Source organism: Gracilinanus agilis, chromosome 4 (assembly GCF_016433145.1).
Source record: "Gracilinanus agilis isolate LMUSP501 chromosome 4, AgileGrace, whole genome shotgun sequence".
NCBI lineage: Eukaryota > Metazoa > Chordata > Mammalia > Didelphimorphia > Didelphidae > Gracilinanus > Gracilinanus agilis.
Window position 1 is genome coordinate 414146010 of NC_058133.1, and position 27629 is coordinate 414173638.

Below are 27629 nucleotides of genomic sequence, written 5' to 3' on the forward strand. Positions count from 1 at the left end.
GCCACTGAGGAAAACTGAGAGCTAAATGATGACATATCAAACATCTAGTTACTATATAAACTTCTTTAAATTACTTGGAAAGAGTAGTTAGGAGGAAATGTTCTTAGTAAACACAAAGGCTATTTCTTTCTGCAATGAATATTTTCCTGAAAAGTTACATGTAACTGAAATGATTTTTTAGTTCACTAATAGAAATTGCTTTTTAAGGGAATTCTATTATGAATTATTTTCCAAAGCAGAGATTTTTAATTTCTTTACAGAAAACTGAAATTCATGTACTAATTTTGCTTAAAGTGGATTCCAGGGCAGAATTTTTAATTTATATTTTGGTAGATTTTATTATTTCCCTTGAACTTTCCAATTTCAAAACTGATTATTTGTTTTATTTTTATTTTCCTGAATTTTTAAGATTTCCATGTTTTACTAATATTGACTTTGATTCAATCACTTTAAAAATCATGGAGTCTCAAAGTTAAAAGTGATTTCCAGAAGTCATATAATCTAACTCAGTGATTCCCAAAGTGGGCACCACTGCCCCCTGGTGGGTGCTGCAGCAATCCAGGGGAGCAGTGATGGCCACAGGTGCATTTGGGGGCAGTGAATAACTGTAAGGGAGCAGTGATAGTATGTGACAGGGGGTGCTAGGTAATATTTTTTTCTGGAAAGGGGGTGGTAGGCCAAAAAAGTTTGGGAACCACTGGTCTAACTGATACTTTTTTCTTTGCATTCTTAACAAATATTTATAATTTATTGTTATTGTTGCTGAGTCATTTAAGTTGTGCTTGATTCTTTGTGACTCCATCTGGAATTTTCTTGGCAAAGACACTGACATAACTAGTTTTGCTGCCTCCTTTTTCTAGCTCATTTGCAGATGTGAAACTGAGGCAAATGGCGTTAAGTGATTTCCCCAGTCACAATATTAGTTAGTTAAATCTAAGGCCAGATTTGAACTCAGGAAGAGGAGTCTTTCTGACTCCAGACCCAACACTCTATCTATTGCCTTTATAAACTTAATACTGTCACATAGATATGAATTTTTATTTTATAAAGTATTTTAATTGTATTCTTAGAGGCTGGAATCATAAGATTTTAAAACTATAATCTATTTCTTAGTTTCAGAAGCTCTAATCTTTTTTTCTTACTTTCATGAAGTCTCTTTTGAGATTCAGCAGCTAGAACTCTATGTACGAAACAATCTAAGTTTAGGAGCCAAGAATGAAATAGTATGCTGACATTGTTTAAACAATTGGCTGAAGAATTGCAGGATCACAGATTCAGAACTGGAATGTACCTTACAGGTTATCTAATCCAATCACCTCATTTTACAGATGAGGAAATTGAAATTCAGATGGATTTTAACAGTGACCCAAAAGAAACCAGGGAAGTCAGTAAATAGTGTTCAGGCATTAGAGCATTCCAGTTGTGAGTGAATGAGAAAATGTCCAATGTTGAGAAATGGAGTATCTTGAGGAGGAATAGCAAGAAGGTTACTATTGCTGGATAGAAGAATGCCTATCATTATGTCTGTATTCAGACATAAAAATAGGAGGGGGCTAGATTATGAAGGAATTTGAATGCTAAACAGAACTTTTGTACTTGATCCTAGAGGCAACAGGGAGCCACCAAAGTTTATCAAGTAGGGGAGAGTGACATGGTTCAACCTGCATTTTAGGAAAACAGCTTTAGTTGCTGGATGAAGGATGTCTTGGAATGGGGAGACACTTGGGCAGACCCACAAACAAGTCACTACAATAATCCAGGAGCTAAGTAATCAGCACCTGCACCAGAGTGGTGGGATTGTCAGAGGAGAGAAGGTGACATTTTTGAGAGAAGTTGTAAAGATGAAATCGATAGTCCTTGGAAGCAGGTTGGAATAGGAAGGAGAAGTAGTGAGAGATGATGAGGATTTTAGTATAATTTTAGGGTTATAAGCCTAAAGGACTGGAAGTATAGTGCTGCCCTCTATAATAAGAAGGAAGGAGGGTTTAGGGAGAAAGATGGCTAGTTCAGTTTTGGATGTGTTGAGCTTATGATGTCTACTGGATATCTAGTTCAAAGATGTCTGAAAGTTGTAATTGGAGATTAGAAGGGAAGTTGGGGCAGGATGGGTAGATTTGAAAATTGTCACTTATGATTAATAATTAGGCAAGTTATTTAATCTCTGCCTCAGTTTCTTCATTTATAAAATAGGATAGTAAAAACACCCATCTCACAGGTTTATTGTGAAGATCAGAATAATATAATGATAAAACATTTCTAAAGAACAGAATATGCTTGTTTCCCCTTTCCCCTTCCCTCCAAGATCAGCTCTTTCTCAAGGTCTCAGCTCAAACTAGAATCCTGGACTCCTTAACAAAAATCTGCTTTCTCCTTTGAAACTACTGGAATTCTTCTGATACTGTGGTTAGCTACTTATGCTTTTTCTCTTCTTAAATCAAAAAGTTTTGTACTTCAGAGCATTTATACTTTATCTTCACTGATTGTTTCTGAAACTCAATCAAAAGGGCCCTTTTAACCAGAAGGTTTCTGGCAATAGTCTATACTGTTAATTGAGATGGAATGAGGTAGAATTTCATTTGTTACAAAGACTATAAATAACTAGAGGGAAGAAACTCCCTTCCAGTTTGTACCTGTATCGCCAGAGCTTTCTTAGCTCTTTGCTTGGCCTATAGTAAAATATCTCCATTCATTATAACACAGGTTTTCGGACTCCGTCCAATGTTCTTTCCACTATCCAGGCTGCCTCCTAGATCTGGATTTTGGTTGCTAGGAGAAATCTTTCAAGTGAATGGATAACAACAAATGTCCTTGAGTCATTGATGTTGGAAGTATAGTAACCTAATGTGAATAGCGCTTTCAAAGCATTCATAACAGAAATCATGTAAAAGATTGCAATCCTATTTTACAGATTTAGTCCTGGATTTGACAAGTTGGAGGAGAGTTGTGGTAGCTAAAATCAACAAAGTCTAACAAGTTGGAAGAAATTGAACATGCAGAGGCCTGCACTATAAACAAGCAAACTCCATGTGGCTAAAGATGCTAGAGATACTCTGCAGCTGAAAACTATTACTGAAAACTATTACTGGATATTGCTACTCAGCCAATATACTGTCTAATGATGCTCTGATAGATGAGGAAATGGAAAAACAAATTTAGAAGGTCAACATGTCCTTTGGGAAGTTGTTTAGAAAAAAATGGATCCAATGAGGCATTAAAGCTTAAAACCAACTAACTATCTACAGACTGCTATTCAATTTGGCATATGATTATTAGAAAAAGGGCAAATTTTAAAAATAAAGGTAATAGAAAAATTATGAGCAAAAGAAGCAGAGAAAATAACCCCAAAATGTGAAAAAACCCTCTAAGCCAAAAAAACAGTCCCCAAACAAAATAAGCCCCTTAAGCCCTTGAGTTCATAACAAAAGCTCACATTTAAAAGAACACATTACAGATTCAAACTCACTTTTTATATACTGTGCACACAAAAATGACCTTGTGAGGTAGTTAATATATAATAATAATATTAATTTCATGGGGATGGGATGTTGACCAATAATTTTATTAGCATAGAGAACTCCCCATGATGCAACCTCTTAGATCAATGCAGATAAGTAAATCCTGATAACTCTGACCAAGATGCTAGTGGAATGAAGATTTAAGTACAATACCCAGAGTACCAAGGTCATTAGTATGGGAGAGGAGACCTGAACCTATGTTTTCCCAATTCCAAGACTGGTTCTCTATTTGCTAAGTCATGTTCCCCTTCCCACCCCCATCTTACAGCTGAGGAAATTGAATTGCAAAGAGACCAGATGAATTATGTAAAATTACACAGCAAATAAACATTGTATGCCTTAAATGGAAGTCTTCTGTTGCTGGAGCTCATTCTACTATACTACATAGTCTCATCATAAGTACTAGGATTTTGAGTTTGTTTGTTTGTTGTTTTTTTCCTGCAGGTAGGGAACATACAAAAATATCTTAGCAAATGGGAGGGGGGGTGAGAGGAGGGAAGAGAAAGAACATGAATCACGTAACCAAGGAAAATTTTCTTAATTAACTATCAATTAAATAAAATTTAAAAAAAACAACAAAGTATATGTGAAGGGGATGGGAGATATAAATGTTGTTACATATAGTACCCAAACTTTTGGGAAGTAAGCTTGGTACTCATATAACATTTCAAAAATAAATAATTATTTGTGATCAAAAATATCTTAGCAAGTTTGAGAGGACATGGTGGATGCTTCATAAACATGATTTATTCATAATTGGTAATTTAATTTCACTTTTTAAAAATATGTGAATTATAAAAAAATATATAAAAAAAAGAAAAAATATGTGAAATATTTGAAATCTTTAAACCTAAAGCTTAGGAAAATCAATATAACATATAAAAATTCTTTTGAAATGAAAACAATAAACCTAATTTTTATTTGATAATTAATACTTATAGTATATTCTAAAATAGTAATATTAATTATCACATTAATGGTATTAATAATTATTACTAATAATACTAATTATTAGTTGTAGGATATTAATATTTGTAGGATATTTTAAGTTAATTTTCAAAATGCTTAAACTAGCCTTCATGCATCATGTCTCTCAAAACATCTCAGGTAATGGTATTAAGATATTTTTTCTAGCTTTAATGGGTTATTTTGAAATATCTTTCTTCTATAGATTTAGGAAAAATATTTCAAAGAAAGCATGCATATATCTCAGCTCCTCTAGTAGGTAGGAGTATTATAGTAGAATGTCTTCAATTTGACCTTCTGTAAAAAATTTGTTTTGATTTGAATAGAAATTAAATAAAGCTAAAATAGTAGTAAAATTTCTAGCCTCAATTGAGGTTATATATAATCAAGGTAAGCAAAGTAACAAATCGCATTCATTAAAATGAAACCAAATCACTGACTTCCCTTTTCAAGGAGTTCCTAAAATAATTTTGAATTATAAGGGTGTTAAAACAAACAAAAATCCTCAAATGTTGACATACATTAACTGCTTTTTTTTTTTTTTTGCCTTCTTACTAAGTGAAACCAAGAAAATCCTCCTCATGTACTTAACTACCTCCAGAGTTGGGTATCTTGTGATACAACTCTTTTGTAAATTAGACCTCTTGAATGCCATGAACTCAATAATTTTGTAATAAGCTATGAAATGCTTGTCTCCTCTCTGTCAGAAAGTCTTCGCTTCCACAAAGATTGTAGCAAAAAAACATGAACAAATAATGGAGTTCAGAGAAGAAATAGGGTTTGGGGCAGTTCTGGCACAGCTGGGAATAACAGAGATAGGATTTATTGCCATTTGAAATCCCTCCTCCCTTGTTAAATTAATAACATTCAATCCACATCAATATCTGCCTAGCAGTTGCCTTCAGGCAATCCCTTATCATTAGTATTATTGTAATTATCATACTTATGATTGTTTTTTATAGCTACTTAAAATCATATCAGATGCCAATACTTCTAGAAGGAGCCTTTTTGATTTTTTTTTAAGTGGGGGACAGAGTGAGGCTGGGGCTCATCACTTTTTCTTTTCTTAGATGCTTACCTTCCATCTTAGAATCAATACTGTGTATTGGTTCTAAAGAAGAGTGGTAAGGGCTAGGCTATGGGGATTAAATGAATTTACCTAGAGGCACAATCAGAAAGTCAATGAGACCAAATTTGAACTCAGGGCCTCCTAACTCTAAGCCTTGTTTCTATCCACTGAGCCAAATAGCTGTCCATTGAATATAAATAATATTTTAATAATAATAATAAAAATAAATTTAGCTTAATAGTTATACAAATTAAGCTAAAATTTTTTAAATTATGTAGAAAGTTTATATTTTCTGACATTTTCCAATTCATGTTCTTTCCCTCCCTCTCTCCCTCTCTCTTCCCTGAGGTGGTTTGATATAGGTTATATCAGTGTTTTCATACAATATATATTTCCATATTCCCCTCAATTCCTATATTCTTAAAGAGGTTTTTAGGTATAGCTCTTCTGGCCTAGAAGTAAACAAGTAAATCATTCAGATATGTATTTTAGGGAGGTTGATCGACAACTCCCTGATTTAATGTAATTATCACTAGGTTTATTGACTTAAGCTAATTAATTTTTGAGAAATATTTTAGAGAAACAGAATGGAATGTGGAAGTATAGAAAAGAATTTATGTGTTGTATTCTGAGAAAACTTTTTTTTAGATTCTGTGCACATAAACTCTAATGAAGGCAATAAGAGCGTCCTTTTTACCTGGCTGCAATCAGATCCAAGAGGTGTTGCCACCTGTCATTGACTTTTCCTAGCTTGTACTCGATCTCTGATGCTTTGCTTTCATGGCTAGCTTTTGCAAGTCGTTCTCCCATTTGCTGTAGTTGGATTTTGTTCTCTTCAGCAACTGCAATTTCCTCCTGATAATCCTGAGTAAGAAATAACAGTCATGAAGGTCAGGGGGGCTTATTTTAATGTATACACCAATGCACTATAAGGGAAAAAAAATCAATTTATTAGTGTGTACTTGGGAATAATTGTATGGAAGATCATTCTTATCTCTAAAAATCTACCTTATTTGCAAGTACAATTATATGCTTCTGTGGGTAGAGTGATATAATACCAAAAAAAGCTGTTTTGTTTTGTGTTTTTATTCATTTAAATGTGCTTATGTATCATTTAATATAATGGAATAATTTGTGAGAATTATTATAAAAAGTCACAATAGAGGATACTGAGGCTGCATCTTAGAGAAATCACTGTCCAAAAGTTTAAATGGTGATTATAATATCATTTTATTTTTCATTTGTTTCATTTATTAAATAATTATTAAGTGAGAGTGAAGGTGTTAATTTTATTACACAAATAAAATTAAACTTATTAAATGGGCAACCCACATGTTGCACTAGTATCCTAAAATAGAGGAAGGTATTCAGTGTATTCAGTAGAGACTCCCTGGAGGAAGGATATATAGAATTAAATGGAAAAACATTAAGCAATAGTAGAGGGGGTGTTTGGGTAGTGATCTAAGTAGTTGAAAAGCATACCAAATATCATGGACATGATGAAAATGAATTCTGGGTAAAAAAAAAATCACTACAAGCATCTGGGATGACTCTAATATTGAATGTTTAGAACCAGTCTCCATATTAATCAAATGAGAGAGTTCTTTTGTTAGAAAATTACATGTAAACTAAGAATTCATGTAGACTAAAATGTGCATAGGTAAAATAAAATCCTAAAGCTGGACATTTCATACCTTCTTAAGCTTCTCTATCATTTCTTCAATGAGGATATCTCCATTTTGAGAAACTTTGCTTTCCATTTGAGTTAACCATTCACAAAGCTCCTTGTTCTTTTCACTGAAGATAGCCCATTCATTCAATCTCTCATTTACCTGTTGCCGACGCAAAGATACCTGACAATGTTGGAAAAGGGAATATAGAAAAGGAAAATGGGAGAGAGGGAGTGAGAGAGAAAGAGAGAGAATATTAATAAATATTGAAATTATGATGGATTCATTAAGAGGAATTTAAACAGTTCATATAAGTCTTGAAGAACAGAATCTAAGATACCCAATGAAGTATTTAACATGGGATAAAGTGAGTTGTAAGAATTTTATACTAATAGTTAAGGTATGGGTTTTAGTATTGTCTGTGCCACTCAACTTCTTGTGCAATCTTTATCAAATCATTTTACCTTTCTAGGTCTCAATTTCCTCAATAACAAAATGAAAAGGAAGGTCTAAATAATCTTTGAGTTATTTTTCAATACAAAAAGCCAATAATTCTATGGCCCCCATTCTTTTCACAATATCAGGACCATAAACTTAAGAATAATTATTCTCAGAGGTCATCTAATACAATCTCTTAATTTTACATATGAGAAAACAGGTTAAACAAGTTGCTCAAGATGATGTGGAAGAAAAATGGAAGATCTGATACTGGAATCTAAATCTGACCCCAAATCATGTGCTATTTCCATTTTGTTAATGAATATCTTAAGAATATCAAAGACTAAGAATATCCAAGAGGCTCCATTTAGGAGAAAGAAACAAGCACTATACTTTGTTACATAGTACTTGTCTAAAAAAAAAAGATATAGGGTTTCCTTCATGGCAATTTACATGTCTTCTAGAAAACCACTATATATATGAATATCTATTTTACTAATTTTGAGCTACTGCCATAAATTCTACTATTAGGACTTCATTACTTATCCTATAGACTACTACAATAACTTTATAACTAGTGTTCTTACCTCTAGACTATTCATGTTCCAATCATCCTTTATGTCATTATTGATTATCTTTTCAATGTACCACAATGAATGAGTCATTGTGCTATCCCCAAATTGTCAGTGTTTCTCTACTGTCAAGCTAATAAAGTTAAATATCTGATGCTGGCATATCAAAATATATTTCTAATTTATTTTTGCAACCTTATCTCCTACTCAGATACTCTATGCTCATGCCAACTTCTAGTTGGAAGGTAGGTACTACAGTAGAGAAAGCACTGGATCTGTAATCAGGAAGAGAGGAGTTCAAATTCATATTGAGGTTCTTGCTGATCTTGAGCAAATTCACTCAAGCTTTGTTTCAGTTTCCATATCTATAACATGGTGAAAATAATAGTAGCTACCTCTCATGGTTGTTATATAGGGATCAAATGAGATATTTGGAAAGCACTTTGTATAGCTTAAAACACTACATAAATGTTAGCTACTTGCTCTCACCAATTCTCATTATCCCTTCTTCTTTCTTTATGATTTTGCTTATTTTATCCTTTGAAAATATATACTTCAAATACATTCCCTCTCCATACCCCTGCCATTCTTCTGCTTTCTTCAAGAATTGATTCAAGTGACATCACCATTTTGAAGTCTTTCTATTTTCCTATATATTTTCTCTTTCTATCCAAAGGTGAATATGATTTTTCCCTACTCAACTCACAGCACATGTCAAGATTTTCTCCTTTGTACTTATCTGGCTTTCCCTTGTACCATAGTTGTGTTTGCATTTCTGTTTCTCTCTTATCATTCCCTAAGAATATAGTAAGTTCTGTAAGAGGGAAATTATGAGGCTTGACATAAATTAGTAATTTTATTAAATCAAAAGTGGTAGGGGGACAAGATGGAAAAATAGGAGAGAGATACATATATACTGCTTCATTTAGCTTGCTATTCTGTGGCTGCCATTGCTCACAGGGAAGTTCAGCTAGAAATAAACATGGATGAGAAGTCAGTGAAATCCACCCTTGCCTCAGTTTACCAAACTTTTTCTCTGCTCACTAATTCTCACACATCACATCTCAGGAGCCAATTCTGGCTTTCTTTTTTTCCTGGGCTGCCCAGGGGGGCACCCTAACCCCGTCTCATGATCTTTTGACTCTATTGCTGACTTTTTCCAGCAATCCACTCAAAGATTTCCTTCAAACAGTTCCTTAAGAGCTCTAGTCCATAGCATATCTATAAAATATTAACTTTATTTAATCCTTTGTATTAGGAAAAAAACACTTTTCTCTTTCAAAGTCTTCCTTTAAAATTTAAACACTTGTAGACAGGGTAAAATGTTAAACCATTGATAGATTTCCTTCATAAAATATGAAAAAAATAGATGCTTAGGAGGTAAAAATCACACAACAGGATGACAAATAATTCATTCTGTGAATTTGCTTGGGAAAGTTCCATTTGAAACTGAGAGCTGGTTGATGTTACTATAGATATGGAACCTGAATATTGATGAATATTTTGAATATTCCTAGATGTGCTTACTTAAAGGAAGTATGTAGCTTTGTAATTACTTAAGGCTTTATATGTAGCTGGGAAACCCTCTAGGTCAAAATACCTCCACAATCACTTGTCAGAGGTGACAGATTCTTTGGGCTTAAGTGTGCTTCCCTCCTTTCAAAATGTAAATGCTTCTGAAAAGGGTGAGTCATTAAGTCACTACTGTAATGTAAATTGTTTTTTTTTTAAATTAGTTCCCTCAGTAAAAGGGGAAAGCTTAGAAAAGCATCAAAAAACTTGGTAGTAGGGGCAAAGGAATACTAAAAAAAGACAAAGGCACAAAGGCCATGCAGGGGTGCTAAGAATGAACTTTGAATACTTCATACTTTTGCTTGGAGTTAATGCCTATTGACTCTGGAGCAGTTTCAGGGACACTTTTGTTAGTCTGATGAAGCCTTCTCAAGATAACGTTTTTAAATGCACAAAATAAAATACATCAAATTCCAAAAGAAAACATATGGAAATACATTTATCAAAATATATTTTTTAAAGTTCACAGTCCTCTCCCCAGTTTATAACTCTCCTTATTTAACTCAGATATTTGACCATTAACCAGAGTATAAATAAGTAAGTTTTATGGTCTTCCAGCCCATTTTCACAGAATCCTTTCTTTATAGTTAAAAAGGCCAAAACAGACAATTCAATATAAAATAGAAACGATTCCCATTATGTAGATTTCCTAAAAGATTAGTTATAGAATCTTATCCTCAGTCATCTTTCTGGGTTAATAAACATTTCCCACTGTTTCTCAAAGAACTCATCACTTCTCATGGATTTAATTATCACCATTATGCTGACTGACTACCAAATCTACATTTCTTCTCTTGCATTCCAGTCATTTGTCACCAACTGCACTGCTGGACAGCTCCAGAAGATGTCCTATAATAGACACCTTACTCAACAGGTTCAAAAGGAAATATCTCTCCTGCCAAACCCACTAGCCCTTGTAGCTTCCTTACTTCTAACAAGAGCCAAGGCCTCCCCTCCCCCCCCCCCCCCCCGCAATGTCATCCCTTCAGTCATGTAGGATGGTAACTTCAACATCATCCTGCTTTTTTCCTCTGTCTCAGCATTCAAAGACAAGCACTTGCAAAGACATGTCCATTTTTTTTAATCTTATGTCATCTTTCACTTCTCTTCCCCTTTTCTCCACTATTTATTACGTTTCACTCTGACTTTTGGTAAAAATTCCTAATTGGTTCCTCTGACTCCAGTTTCTACCATTTTTTAATTTATTCTCTGCACAGTTAATAAAATTATCTAGGTCACAGTTCTGACCATGTCACAGCTCTGCTCTAAAACCTTCAGTTGCTCTTTATTACTTCTTGGATAAAATGCTTTCCCACTGATACTTAAAATTCTCTGTGTTTTTTAAAATTTTCAGGACATTTCATATTGCTATCATCGAAATAGTCCATTTTTCAGTCAAACTGTATGAACAGGTATTCCCTAAAGTTAGTATTTGTTTACTTGCTTCTGCCTTCATACAGACTGACCCTCATATGCCCAGAATATATTCTTTCCATATCCATCAACTAGAATCTGCTTTTGAGGTTCAGCTCAAGTAGCACCTTTTTGCAAAGTCTTTCCTGATCTTTTCTAGTTTATCTTGACTTTCCTCCCTAAATTACCTTTAAACTTTCTTATCTACATAAAAGGTATGTTCCCTAGAAATAGATCCAGATTATATTTCTTTTTTTCCTTTTCCTTTTCCTTTCCTTTCCTTTTTTTTTGTAGCTCCAGGGCCTAATAGAGACTAATCAATGATTTAGAGCTTGAAGGAACCTTAGAGGTCTTTTATTACAACAGCCTCATTTTACTTGAGAAAAATGAGACACAGATAGGTTAAATGTCTTTTTCAAGTTCACAGAGGTAAGAATTGGCAGACCCTACTCATTGTGCACAGGTCATCCATCTCCAAATTAAGAAAGGTCTTAATAAATGTGCATTTATTTTAATTGAATTCAATAACTTGAATGTACAAAGAATACATAGAATTATTTTTGTGGAAAATATGGAAAGATATAGTATAATATATAAAATAATTAAAACAATTCAAGTCTAGTCTCAGAGTAGATTCAAAGACTAGCCATTTATGGTTAAAGGTTGTATGAAATAACATAAAATATAACTCATAGCTGGCACATGTGCATTAAGGTAGGATGCAGGCAGGGTGACGGTACAGTTTCTGACTCTGGAAGAGGCAGATGGAAGCCCCCCTTGCATGGCAGGATTACATGCCTGGACTTCAGAACATATGACCCAGACTGTCCAATCAAAAACCTAGCAGATTTAATGTCATGGGCAAGATATAAGAGCCAGGAGAAGCAAGAACTGGTTCTCTTTGACCTGGTTCCTTCCTGAATTTGACCGGCCTTAATTTGTCTGGCCCAGCCATGTGGTTAGCTCTTTTGTGATATGAATCAGGGCCACTTGAGAACCTAAGACCTGATGAAACAGCAACTGAGCTGGACAATTTAGGTAGTTAGGCTGATAATACCTTCTTTCTCTTTACTAATGAATACTTACAAATTTAGCATAAAGTCTCCAAGATTAATTTTTTATTTATTAAAAGGTCAACTGGACAGAAAATCTTTAGTAAAGTACTCCAAGGTTCTGGGCTTAGCTCAGTGATGCTCAACAATTTTATCAATGACTAGAGTAAAGGCAAAGATTATATTCACATAAAATTTGCAAATGAACAAATCTAGGAAATATATAGTCAGGATTCAAATAAGATTTCACAAAGTCAGAGCCATTAGGCTGACTATAAGAAGATTCAAAGGATCTCCCAATTGACAAATGGTCAAAGGATAGAATGGGGAATTGTAAGATGAAGAAATTAAATGATCTTTAGTCATAAAAAATGTTCCAAATCACTACTAATTAGGGAAATGTAAATTAAAACAACTCTTAAGTACCTATCAGACTGGCTAATATGACAAAAAAGGGACATGATCAATTTTGGAGGGGTCTTAGAAAAATTGGGACACTGATACACTGTTAGCAAAGCTGTGAACTGATACAACCATTCTGGGGTGTGATTTGGAACCCTGACCAAAGTGCCATAAAACTCTGCATACCCTTTGACCCAGCAATAGTAGTAGGTGTGTTTCTCAAAGAGATCAAAGATAGGAGAAAAGGACTTATACCAAAATATTTATAGCAGTTCTTTTTGTGATGACAAAGAACTGGAAACTGAAGGGATGTCCATTAATTGGGGAATGGCTAAATAAGTGATATGATATGATATTATCTATATCTATCTATCTACCTATCTATACCTATATACTTAAAATATTATTTTACCATAAGAAATGATGAACCAGATGACCACAAAAAAATAAAACAGGAAAGATTTAGATGAAGTGGTTCAAAGTGAAGCAAGCAGAACCAGGAGAATGAATGTTATACACAATAATAGTAATAATGTTCAAAGATTGGCTGTGACAATTATTAACAGCAATACAAGGATCCAGGACAACTCCAAGAGGCTCATGATGAGAAAGGCTATCCACTGGCATAGAAAGATATTTTCATATTTTGTAGTAAATCAAGGATTCTTAACCTGGAGTTTATGAATTTGCTTTAAAAACTTTTTTATAACTTTATGGAATATAACTGGTTCCCTTTAAAAATCATTAAGCTGATGAGCTTCAACAGACTGAAAAAGGGATCCAGGACACCAAAAGGGTTCAGAATCATTGCTCTAAGTGCTGGAAGGCTCATGGGAGGCTAAAATAATTACAATGAATAAATTATAGATTCTTTAAAATGATGTCAATGACACATTACTTTTTAATTCATAAAGAATGTTTGAAAATTATTATATAATTTTTGGAGGCTGCTTATAGCCCAAATAAATTATGTTTTAGTTGAATGTATGATGGTTTTCATACTTGCCTTTACATTTAATTTAGGATTTAAGAGGGGCTTTTTTGTAATTGACATTGTACCAAAGAAGATAAGAGTTAGGTTGCAGCTTACTGTCTGAACCGCACTGACACCGGAAACACATATTTTTCTGCTTCAAATATGAGTTATATAATAAACATTTGAGAAAAAATATTAAGCCAATTCAGTAATGATCCTTCTATCTTTCCATGTGAAATGCACAAAACCCTTCAAGTTATAACTACATATACAAACAAATAAGCTATAGTTATATGCAGTACAACAAACTGCTTTGTCAGGTCTAAAAATAGATAATCATATACATTAACTCTGGTAGAATATATACTTACAGTAGTTTACTTCCTCATTATCATCTGCAGTTCTAAATACTCCTGAATTTCCATCAACTAAATTAGTTGGAATATAAAAACAGCAAGTCCCCTTCAACAGAGGTGTAATGCCATTTTCCAGCTATTTACATTTGATTTTTAAAATGAAACACGGATACCAGCCCATTTCCTTTTGTGGTTTTAAACTTTATGGCTGCTTACCGGAAACACCTAGTTCAAGAACTAGTAAGAAAAACATAATATTCTTGCTCAGTTACAAGTTGAACTATTATCTATGAAAAGAACACATATTAAAGAACCATTCTGTCTAACTTAGAGTTGGTAAAAAGATAAGGAGACAAAGGTTGATTTTCATTTTGTTCTATAAGACTCTACAATTTGTAAAGATATATATTTAAACACACACACCAAACAAAACCATCTATTTCAGGCCATCTCTTCCCTAATAAATCCTAGTCTGTTCCCATAAGCTAGTAACTCTAGTAACTAATCAACCAGCCTCTTCTCCAGATCATGACATGTAGTCACCCATCCCTGAAGGAGAATTCTAAATTCATCTGCAAACAGATTGGTGCCTAGATATTTATGTATGATAAATAAGTTTAACATATACCATCTAACAGTTAACATTAACATTTCCAAAATAACACCGTTATTCCGAGTAGCATATTTTTTTATATTTATAAGAATGGCCTTGTTAACTCTAGACTAGATCTGGAATAGTATTCTTTTTCAGAAAGAATGATCAGAAATATATAGAAGTTGAAGTTGAATGATTGCTTTTAGGTCAGAGACTCTTACCATCATCTTCATCATCATCAACAACAATAAAAACAAACATTTACTAAGCATTTGTTGAGTGACTATATAGCATTTAGTGGCATTTCACTAGACTCTGAAAAAATAAAGGGAATAAAAAGCCTGTCTTCTGTCCTCCAAGGGATATATAGTCAAATGAGAAACACAAGAAGGAATTAAAAGGTAAATAATATTGCAAGGTAGTAATGGCTAAGTGCCAGACAGTGAGTAGAGACTATAAGATCTCACAATAGCAGTCAGTTCATAATTAGATTGGATGGCATTTGCAATGAAGAAATTCTATGATAAAACTGGAGTTTGTGGATTTGAAGAAGATATCAAATAGTAGCTGGCACTTGTAGGAATAGTAGGACTAACAAAGTTTAGAAAGTAATTCACGGATATATATGGGGGGAGCTTGGCAAATGGCATAAAGGTCCAGAGGCATGAATGTGAATGGGATATTTAATAATATCTAGCACATATATAGTGCTTCAAGTTGTACAAAATACTACAAAATATTATTTTTATCCTTTCAACAACCTTCAGAAGTAGGTTCATTATTATCCCCATTTTACAGATTTACAGGAGACTGAAGCAGATAGAAGTGACTTGGCCAGAATCACAGCTAATGAAGCTCAGGCCACATTTGAACTTTGGTCTTCCTGACTCAAGATCTAGTTCTCTATACCCTGTAGCATATAGATGCCTAAACTATTGGGGAAAAAATATACAACAACCTACAAATATGTTATCTCTGAATGTTTTTTCTTGATATCAACTACTAAAAATGAGTCTGTCCTAGAAGTTGTTTTATATCATTCAATAGAATGATAATGATACTTTTAGCATGAGTTTTTCAAAATTGGGACAATCTAATGAAAATGATGCCAATAAGTCATCTCTGGCATGCCCTGAGAACATGAAACTTTATTAATCAATCTGATGGGCATGCATGCATGAAGTGCTTACTACGTTCCAGGTACTGTGCTTTAATGAGGGAGACAGTATGAACATATATAAAAGTGTGTTCGTATGATGTATAAAATGATTATAAGGTATTTTGGGGGAGAACTTGCACTATTCCTTGTTCAACATTCCATCTCCCACTGGTAGGTATTTTCACAGGCTGCCTCCCATGCCTAGAACTGTTCATCTCCATTTCCATTTCTTGCCTTACTTGGCTTTCTCTTTTTTCATTGCTTTTAATTTTTAATTATATTTTTCTTTTTCAGATTACATAGATACAGTTTTAATAATTGTTTTCTGAAAATTTTCAATCCATGTTCTTTCCCCTCTCTTTCTCTTACCTTTCTCCCCAAGTGTATGTGTGCTATCATGCACATTTCAATGTTCATCCTATTGTGAAGGCACGTGCCAATTATACAATAAAAAATTCACGAAGGAAATAAAGTGAAAAATTATGTGTTTCAATCTGCACGCATACTTTATTAGTTCTTTTACAGTGATTGATAGTCTTTCTTGTCTTGAGCCCCTTGGAGTTGTCCTGGATTCTTGCATTGCTTATAAAATTTAAGTCATTCACTGTTGATCGTTGTACATTATTGTAGTTACTATGTACAACATTCTTCTGATTTTGCTCATTTCACTTTGTAAGTCTTTCCAGGTTTTTGGTTTTTTTTTTAATAATTGTTTTTTTAATAATTGTTCTGTTCATCATTTCATATTCCATTACAATTCTATACCACAACTTGTGTCCAATTCTTTGCTACAAATATTTTTGTTCCTCCCTGGCTTTCCTGAAGTCACAACTAAAATTCAACCATTTTATAGGAAGCCTTCTCCCAATCCCCCTATCTAGTCCCTTCCATTTATTGGTCATGCCCAATTTATCTTGTAGAATACTTATTTATACATAGATGCTCCCATGTTGTCTCGGCCATTAAATTGTGGGTTGCTCAAGAATAAGGAACATCTGTTTGCTTTTCTTTGTACCTAGTATTGCCTGGCATATAGTAAATAAATGTTTAATAAATGCTAGTGAATTCACAAGACAAATGTAAAGGGTGTGTGTGGAGAGAAATCAGAGAAGGCTTCATGTAAAAGGTAGCATTTGAGTTGAATCACAAAGGAAATAAGACTTCCAAGACATGCAAGCAAAGAGTGCATTCCAGAGAAGAGGGACATGTAGTGCAGAGACAAGGAGACAGGAGATGAAATATAATGTGTGGCCATGACTTAAGTTAGTATGACTGGATTATAGAATATGAGGAGGGGGCTAGTATAATAAAAAGACTGGGAAAGTGGGAGGTGATCAAGGGATCAGGGAAACATAGATTTAAAGCCAGAATTTTATTGTAAGATCATTGAGACCAAATTTCTCATTTTACACATGTGAAAACTGTGACCCAGAGGTAGTAATGGACTGGCCCCAAGTTACCTAGCTGTTAAGTATCTGCAACAAGATTTGAACAGTGACACAGAGATAGAAACAAAGAGACAAAGAGAAAGGAGAAAGACAGAGAGACAGAGAAAAAGGGAGACAGAGAAATATTGTCAGATCTTCAATTTAGGAAAATCACTCTTGTACCTGTGGAGAATAAACTGGAGTAGGGAGAAACTAGAAGAGGGAAAGCAGTGAGGGTATGGTAGAATTATAGACAAGAGATGATGAGGACCTCGATTAGGTCCAATGTATACAAGGAATTCAAGGGAGTAAAGAGTAGAAGAGCGGTCAACAATGTCAAAATAGGCAGAAAAGTCAAGTCACTGAGAATAGGTCTTTAGAAAGCAGTTAAGACATTAACTTTAAAGAAAAAGTTTCCATTTATGTGATGGGGAGTCTAATTGTAGTGAGAAGGGAGTCTTCTCTTCACTAGCATTTATTAAACATTTATTTACTATATGTCAGGCAGTCTTCCAAACTTCTCTATTACTTACCCCACATATTAAGCCATTTGTCAAACTTTATTGTTTTAAATCTCCAACATCTCCTTTAGTGTCCCCTCTTCTTTACTCCTATAACTACTCCTCTAGTTTAGGACCTTGTCATCTCTTCCAAATGCCATTGTAATAGCCTTCTAATTGGTTTCCTGCTTCAAGACTCTCTTCTATTCCAGTGGCCTTCATGGCTGCCAAAGTGATTTTCTAAAGCCCACGTTTGATTATGTTTTTTGCATAGTGAATTCAAATGGTTACTTATTGCCTCTAAGATGAAATATAAACTCTTCTTTTTAACATATAAATCTTTTAACAGCCTGGAAGATTCTCACTTTTTTTTCTTTTCGTTTTAACTAATTATTGCCTTTCTGCCATTGGTGAATTCATTCCTGGGTCTCCAGTTTGGAAATGGGCTCTGGCTGGTTATGTTTCATTCCTCAACTAGCAGTGTGTTTGACTCTCTAGACTTTGCCATTATACTTTCATGTGGGTTTCTTTTATCCCATCTTGATCTCCTCTTACTATGACTTTATATTGTGTGCCTTCCATGCCTGGAATATATTTGCAGTGCCTCTGGAAATTCCTGATTTCCTTCAAGATTCAGCTCAAGCACCATCTTGTATGTGAAGCCTTTTCTGACCACTCCTCAATTACTAGTGGGTTAACTACCTTGAATTATTGTTGACTACTTTATGAATATTGTATATATATTCATATTAGAATGCTTGAGGATAGAGATTTTATTTTCCTGTCTTAGTAGTTAGCAAAGGGCATGGCATTTAATAAATACTAATGAATCAATGAATTATTTTCTCTCCTATCCAATCCATTTTCTACACAGCTAACAAAATGATATTCCCAAGGGCAGCTAGATGGATGGAGAGTGGATAGAGAGTCAGGTGTAGAGATGGGGGGAGTACTGGGTTCTAATATTACTACAGACACTTCCTAGGTTTGTTACCCTGAACAACCCGAACTGCCTGGCCCTTACCATTCTTCTACCTTGGAATGGATACTTAGGTTCAATTCTAAGACATAAGGAAAATGTTTTTAAAAATGGATATTCCTAAAACACAAGACAATGCCTCTTCCTTGCTCAAGATTATCAAGGAAAACCTGACTTACTATAGGAAAAAGAAAACTAAACCCCTCCATTTCCTATGTGAAGCTCTTTTCAAGATGGGTAATACTTTTTAAAAAAGAAATAATGTGAAATGTCTGGATATGAATTTGGAACCAAGTAAGAAAAGGTCTAAAGTTATGACTCAGATATCCTACTAGCAAACATATGCCGCAAGGAGGTCAAAAGCAGAAATAAAGGACCAACATATTCCAAACTATTCATAAAAACACTCTGTCATAGCAAAAAACTGCAAACAAAATATTTGTTCTTGTAGTGGGAATAATTGAAGAAATTATAGTATATGAGTAGAGGGCTGGGTGACATAGTAAAGAGAAAGCTGAACTTGTTGTCCCAAGGATATGAGCATGAATGTTGTCTCAGACACTGCAGGCTGTGTGACCCAGCAAGTCAGCTAAGCTCTCTCAGCCTCAGCTATAAAACGGGGATAATAATAGTACCCACATTTAAGCAATTTAAGCAATTAATAACTCAACAGTATTAAGTAAAGTCCTTTGCAAACTTAAAACACCATAAATAAATGTGAATGGTATGTTATTGGGCAGTGAGAAATGATAAATCTTGGAGGATTCATAGAAACATGGGAAAATTTTTTATCTAGAGTAAAATAAGCAGAACCAAGATAATTATCCTCGAAATGATGACTAAAACTATGTAGTCAATGATTATTAAAAAGCTGAATTCTTACGTTACTGAAAAGCCAACTGAAATCCTCTAGATGAAATAATAAAACAGGATTCTTCCCTCAAGGAAAGGGGACTACTTAGACTATTGTGTGCACTACTGAATATGGGCAAGGTAATGAATGGCTTTGCTTAATTGCTTTTCTTTGCCACAAGTAAGGTTTAGAAGGAGAAATGAATGACTAGCATAAAAAGATAGAGGACATCAATGAAAACAACTAAGTAAAAGCATGTGCCTTACCTGATGACAGAGTTCTTCCCACTGCCTTTGGAGCAACTCTATGCGTTCATTAAGGATAGAGATGTCATCAGCACTGATGTATGCTGAGAGAGTATCTTTCAGGAGTGCCAGATGTGCTAAGTCATCTGTCCAACCTCCAACAGCATTTTCTAACTCCTGCATGGAAATAAACAAGTGTGGATATTTATGTTTTCCCAACAAGAAAGCCTTTGTAAAACTCTAATGAGTTACATAAATGGTATTTTCACTTTGATCGTATTGTTACATATTCATTTTGGGAGAGTATATTTATGATAAATGTCTATTTAAATTTGGGTTTCTTTCTTCTACTCAAACTTGCTCTATTTCCATACTATTTGAAACAATGACACCTAATTTTAGTCCACTTCTTTATTAAACTACTACATGGACATCTGGGTGGTGGATACATTACTGGGCTTGGAGTCACGAAGACTCATCTTCATCAGTTCAAATCTTGCCTTAGACATTTACTAGCTATGTGACCCTGAGCAAGTCACTTCACCTTGTTTGCCTCAGTTTCCTAAACAGTCAAATGAGCTGGAGAAGAAAATGGCAAACAACTCCAGTATCTTTGGGAAGAAAACTCCACACGGAGTTGGACATGGCTGAGACAACGGAACCACAATAACGCAGGTCATTTGGCAGTTTTGCAGATTCTAATGGAAAAATGCAAAGTTTTGGAGGAAATTTTTCTACTCTGAATTTTGTAATGATTCCTCCCATCTCTCTTTACATGATACCATTTAATTCTAACTCTTCACTTAAACTGGATAATGCTGATGCTTTTTGAAAGATTCATTCCTAAATTCACCTTTACATCTTTAATATTTTTCATGTCACACATATTCAAAATATGCACACAATGAAATAGTTTCCCATTATACTATGAAAACATAAAATATATACTTAAAGGTGTTGCAGTAGATAGAGTGATGTACTTTAGGTCAGGAAAGCATGAGTTCAAATTCTGCTTCAGTTACTTAGTGTGTTATCCTGAAGCAAGTTACCTAACCTCTACCTGCCTCAACTTCCTCATCCTTTAAATGGGTATAATAATCTCACTATGAAGATCAAACAAGATAACGTATGTAACGTACTTAGCAAATTTAAAATGCTCCGTAAGTGCTAGCAGCTATTATTATATTTGTAAATATGTAAATAAATAATATCTTGCTATTTTAATATATGATGGAGAACCTAATATTATTGCAAATTTAATTATTTAAGCTACTTAGAAAACTTTTGTTTTCTAATGTAGGTTTTGACACTGTCCCAATAATAATGTTCCAGTGCTTTGATATTGTTTTTGGAATGTTTTTATAGGTTTTTTTCCTTTTCCACTTTGCATAGTTTTTTTGCTCTAATAACCTTAAGATTACAACTAATTGATCATATAAGCAATGTACTTTATATAGCCTTCTGGTTCTGTACAAAAAGGTCTGCACAACTGGAACAAAGCAGAAAATCCAGGAATGTATAGCTGGATCTAAAATTATAGGTAATGTGGATATATAACACTTTAGCCAATATCAATCCTTTAGTTGGTTGTTAAGGTAGTAGAGAATTGGGATTGTAGGGGGCAGTAGAGAGGGAAGACTGAAGAACATTGGTGAGGGTTTGGGGGGTAAGGAAGAAATTCCTTTCAGCTGAATAGAAATAATACTATTAATTTTGTTTATAACAAGTGACAGTTCTCTGATAATCATGACCCAAGGAAATAATAGTTGCCTCAGACACCAAATTCTCCAAGTTCCAATATTATCCTTAATAAAATAGAGAAACCTAATTTAATCTTGAAAATAAACTAGTCAAAATATCTCTCCTTTGTCTTTAATTCAAAGCCTGGAGTATCAAAGAATCATCAAAATGGAGTATATTACTTTTACCCTGATTTTTTTTAACATCTTCCCAAAACACCTGAAGCCCCTCTTCTTTTTTAGGTCACCAGTATTCCAAAGATGGTTATCAGTTTTGCATTTAAAGAAGAGCATATAATTTCCTTAAGTAGCTTTAAGCTTTCTTATACTAAAGGAATTCTTATTAATATCTAATATATGGTTTTCAATTGTTCTAAGTGATGAAGATGAACTACTTTATAAAGGAAGTCAGTGACAGATTCTAGGTATGCCAACTTGGTAGGAAGATGATTTATTCTGTTAACCTCATGTGATACTGTTAATAAATCTTTTTATTTCACACCTCTGGAGCATTACTTTCATATACAATGGGACCTCACAGATCAAATGTGAATTCTTACAAGATAGAATAGTTTTTATTTAATTTTTCTAAATAATCAGTAGGAGGAACTCGGGATAATCACTTAATCTATAGACTGTGGTGAACGTATTTCTATTAAGCTCTCCTAAAAAGGTTTCCAAAAGTTTATTGTTCAATACTACAGAGTATGTTAGAATTCTAATTCTTTGTTCAGATTTTTGAATTGTAATATCTTAGAACTATTTATGTAAGATTTAAAAATGTTTCCATGAGAAATAATAGCTTAGATATATATTTATAAAGTAGTTTACATAAAATGCTTTTCATTAAAATATTTAAACAATTTTTTTGCATCAGAAACAGATGTCTGTCCAAACTATTAGCTATCTTATGCTTCTAAGTTCACTATAAGTCCAAGAACAACAATATTTATACAGATGTTTAAGTTTTGCAATTCTTTTTAAATATGCTATCTCATTTGATCCTTAAAACACCTTACAGAGATCTGTGCCATATTGTATTTCAAAGATGAAAAAACTGAAGTTAAAAAGTTAGTAAATTTCTCATGGTCACACAGCTGGGGAAGAAGCCTCTGAAGCAGCAGTTGCTGACCAGTTCTCTATTTAATGGGTCACCTGTTGCTTGAATAATAATAATGTTTTGAATTTTAAAAGACTCTATAAATCATCCATATGTACCTTATCCCTGTTTTTTTGCTGTTTGTGGGTGAGAGGAGGGAAGCTGGGAAACTAGATTTGATTTCACAAACATTTACTGAACACCTGCAACAAGTAAGGCATTACATTAGGACTTGTTACAGCTGACTCATACACACAACTTTCATAATCATAGTTTTTTTCTCCAACTTTTGTTTTTATAATTCTGTCTTTCCTAATGATTAGTTGTGCAACCTTGGACAAGTCATTTTACTACCCTATTATTCAGTTCTCTCAACTGCCAAAAAATGAAGTTGAATTAGAAAGATCTCCAAGAGTTGTTACATTTTATTATAAGCATTAAGTGGGCACAGATGATAGAATATTGCACCTGAAGCCTGGAAGCCCAGAGTTCAAATCCAGACTCAGATATTTACTAGTTGTATGACGCTGGGCAAGTCATTTAATCTTGATCTGCCTCAGTTTCCTCAACTATAAAATGTGGATAATAATAGTGTCACCTTCATAGAATTGCTATGAAGATCAAATGAAATGATGTGTGTATGTATGACTGGCTTATAGTAGGCACTTAATAAATGAAAGTTTTCCTCTTTCCTACTAGAATGTCTGTCTCCTAATATAATAATGGTCTCTCAATGATGTTAATTTTAGGAGCTAATTGTTTAGGGAGGAGTCAGTATTAGTTCTGATTCATTTCCAAGTACAATTTAAGGTGCTCAATTTGTAATCTGTTAATGACTTTAGTCCTAGAAACTTGAAAACCCCATCTCACTTCAAGAGCTCTTGACATACGTAATATATATGGAATCAACTACTAAGTTCCCACAAACCATATAATAGGACCCAGGAGGCAGGGTGTGATCCTCAGAAGGTAATTGTCTGTACAATTTTTTGGTTTGGCTATCTTCCAGTTTGCTAATGATTAAGGCAGAGGAGAAGATACATTTCCTTAAATTAACATTTCCTTATAATAAGAAGTATTTGATTTCATTTTATGTGCTTGTTCTCTTATGCATATGTCTATACAAATGTTTAAGATTCATTTACGTAGTTTTACAAGTTCAAGAGGGGCATAATTTCATTAGTTGCTATAAACCAGATATAAATGATTCTCCCTAAAACAATTCGCCTTTGTGTAATGCAACAGCAACATGTTTATACTTGTGGATAAACGTAGGGATTTATATTTATTAGAAGCAAGGTGCTCACTTTGGCAACACCAATACCACAACTGGAAAAATACAAGAAAATTAGGATGGCCCCTATCCAAGTTTGATAAGCAATTTGGTGAAGTGTTCCATATTTTTTCTTATATAGTGTAGGAGGAGGGAAGTGGCAAAGAAAGAAGGCATAACTTTGTTTTGAAAAAAAATATGCAAAGAGATGTGAGTAGAGAAAACAATCCTTGAATGGGAGTCAAGAGAACTGGGCTGGAATTCAAATTCTGGTACATACTAGTGGGGGACCCTGAACAAATTATTTAAATTCTCCCGGTCTTAGTTTCCTTATTTGTAAAATGAAAATAATGTAAAAATAATGTAAAATGAAAAGAGTAATACTTGCACTGCCTTGTGAGGCAGTGTGACTCATCAATCCAAAAGCAATCCACAAATATGAGATACCGATTCTGCTTTCAATTTTATTATTACTGTAGATGTGAAAACTCAAAGGTTACCTTGCAACGCATTTGTTCTGCATGCAGCTCATCATGGTGATCCGGCAATGGTTGGGCAAGTTTTTTTCTGAAGGCTCTTAATTTCTCCAGAGAATCAGCTATTCCTTTTTCACATTTTTCCCAGTCCTATGTAAAAAGAAGAAAAAAACTGCATGAATCTCTCAGAAACATAGGTTTGAGGAGGATTAAAAGAAAGTAGTCTAATAAATCTTTCAGAAACTAGTTTGGAAAAAAATTTCTCTAAAGTTTTCCCTGTATGTTAAAATGTAACATTAAGATTTCAAAGGAGAGCACTATAAAGGATATAAGCCACACCAGAACACAAAATGGTATAGAGTACAGTCACAGTTCTGTGCTCAGCTCCTGAACCTGATAACATTGGTTTTTTTAGCAGTGGCATTGTCCATTTCCCCTCATTGTATAGTACCTTTTCCCCATATTTCTTCCCATTTTACAAAAAAAAAATCCTCTTTTTCCAAATAACTTTGAGCTTGATTCCAGGTAATAGATGATAAATCAACGCAGCATGTTCAAAGGAGGTGGGAAATAACAATAACAAAAATAATGCCCTTTCTGATCATGAATTTATATGCTTATATTAGGTATTTTTAATAAAATTTTCAAATAAATCAATACAGCTTATGTAAACTGAAATCTTCTAAAAGTAAATAATTTTTGCTTAGTATTAGTGTATTGGCTTTTTACTCCACTTAATAGGAAGAGAGATTTAGAGAGGTGAATATGTAGTTCAGTTTTTTAATCTACAGTGAATTGAATTATAATGAGTCCATTTTCTGCACTGCATATTCACTGCACTAATTTTATTCACATTTGCTTGGAGACAGTAACAACCAAAAGCTAAAATATGTTGGGTTTTTTAATGTCTATGATATGGAAGATAGCATTAAAATTTGGCTTTACAAATATCATCTTAGCCTAATAATAGTAATAATAATAACAACCATAATAAATGATCAACTGTTATACAAAATCAAATATGCTCTCACAAGAGTGGAATAAGGATTCCACTTTCCAAAGGTCTTTTGTGGTCTTTTTGCAACCAAAAATTTCTGCACCATACAAACTTTAAATAAATTCTTACCATTGGCTAAAGTCCTCCAGCTAAGTAGATATGTCATATAAATCAATAAATGGAGGAGCAGCATAAGGAAAACAAATGGGGTGAGTAATGTCTTCAAAATGTTTAGACTTGATAACAGATCTTAAGACTATGTGTAACTATCTGATCATAGATTAAGTAGTATACTAAAGTAAAAACTATCCTAGGAAATGCAATACTAATGAAAGCAAATGTGTGAAAGAAGAGTCAATTCCCACTTAAACACCAGATAACTGATAACTATAATCCTATAATTATATGTGTGTTACATATACAAATATTTACACACATATACTAAGTATTTTTCTTGATCCAGTTTTATATTTCTCTATACTAATATGTAATAGGTAAGATATACGTACATGAATTTACCTATCAGACAAAAAATGGAACACTCTACAATTTATGTAATCTGATTTACTCTAGAAGCAAAAAAGCAAAGCATTTTGATAAGACAGTGGGAATCTGAATGGTGATAAATCCATGGCTTTTCTATGCAGAACTTTCTTTATTGCTTTATTCTAGGAAAATAGTTTTCACTAATGCATGATGTAGATGACATGTCAGCCAGTTAACAAACATTTAGTAAACATTATGTACCAGAGTGCTAGACACTTGAGATTACATAATAAGGTAAAAACACAATAACAATGAAATCTATAGAGTATGCCTCTCTTTCCTCAGACCCTGCCACCAACCTGCAATAAGTCCTCACCATTCAAGTAGGCTGTCTAATCTTGTCTTAAATCTCTTCTTACTATCTTCCACTCAGATGTCAAACTAATCATCCTGACCATGTCACTGCACTAAATAATTAAGCCTCACAGATCTGTATTAATAGTAGGATCAAATATAAACTGTCTGTTTTCTAAAGCTTTTTCTAACCTGGCTCATTTCTGTTTTTTAGTTTTCTTATACTATTAGCATATTTCTATCCATTTAACTCTGAGATCTGGTGACAATGTCCTTTGGCTGTTTCTTGCCAGAGACACTCATTGGCCAATCTCATTGGTTTTTACTGGCTAGACTGTGAGTCTGGAATACCCTTATTCCTATTACCTTCCGATTTCTTTCACTTTCTTCAAATCTCAGATAAAAATCTACCTTTTGCCTTAAAGCCTTTCCTGATCTTTTTTTTATTCTAATATCCTCTCGTCTAGATGATTTCAAATTTATCCTGTCTATATTTTCTTTGTCTATTGTTATTTGCATGTTGTCTTGTCTATTATACAATGAGCTTTTTAAGGAGAGACTTTTAAAAATATTCTCTCATATAATATATTTTATATATTATATTTTAATATTTTGTATTATATTTTTATTTTATAATTTAAAATATAAATTCTAACTAATTAATTTATTTATATATAAATATAGCATAGAAACATAAAAATGATAAGTTAATAAGTTAAAATATAATTTAAAATATATAAGATATATTTTATATTTATATATTTTATATTCTCTATATATTATATATATTCTATTCCTTTAGCACAGTGCCTAGCACTTAATAAATGTTAATGTCATCTATACTCCTCTTCATAACACTACCTTCACTTTAACACTGGCTTGGTCCTCAGGAAGTTCACATTCTAAGGAGGAGGGAATATGCAAATAAAAATGTATATACAAGACATATATATACTATAAGTAGAAGATGGTCTCAAAGAGAAGAGACTGAGAAGGAAGAATATGGAAAACCCTTCTACAGAGGTGGTATTTGAGCTGAGTTCCATAGGAAATCAGGGAAGCCATTAGGTAAAGATAAGGATGGAGAGATATATTTCCCTATATATACATATAGGGAAAGACCCCTGTCAAAGCCCTAAATCAATCAGTTAACAAACATAAAGTTTTTACCAGGTAGAGGTCACTATGTTAAATATACACAAAAAAGCAAAATTTATTTTTGTTCCATTTTTTCAATTGTGTTCAAATCTTTGTGATCCCATTTGGGGTTTTCTTGGCAAAGATCCTGGAGTGGTTTTTCATTTCCTTCTCCAGCTCATTTGATAGATGAGGAAACTGGAATAGTTAAAAGACTTCCTTAGGGTCACACAGCTAATAAGTGTCTGAGGTTGGATTTGAACTCCAATCTTCCTGATTCTAGGTCTGGTGCTCTATCCACTGTACCAG

At 33.6% G+C, this 27629-nt stretch overlaps 1 protein-coding gene and 1 non-coding gene across 2 annotated transcripts in view; one reads left to right on the forward strand and one right to left on the reverse strand.

Annotated features, from left to right (window-relative positions):
* Positions 1-27629, reverse strand: part of SYNE1 (spectrin repeat containing nuclear envelope protein 1) — a 122230-nt gene that overhangs the window by 54979 nt on the left and 39622 nt on the right. Inside the window, exons 23-26 of the mRNA XM_044671720.1 lie at positions 24371-24496; positions 19781-19936; positions 7245-7403; positions 6248-6414 (exon numbers count right to left, since the gene is read on the reverse strand). Of these exons, the coding sequence (XP_044527655.1) occupies positions 6248-6414; positions 7245-7403; positions 19781-19936; positions 24371-24496 (608 nt within the window). The remainder of the gene's footprint in view (positions 1-6247; positions 6415-7244; positions 7404-19780; positions 19937-24370; positions 24497-27629) is intronic.
* LOC123248167 lies at positions 23897-24002 on the forward strand. The gene has a single exon (XR_006506246.1). It is a non-coding gene; the product is annotated as a U6 spliceosomal RNA (small nuclear RNA).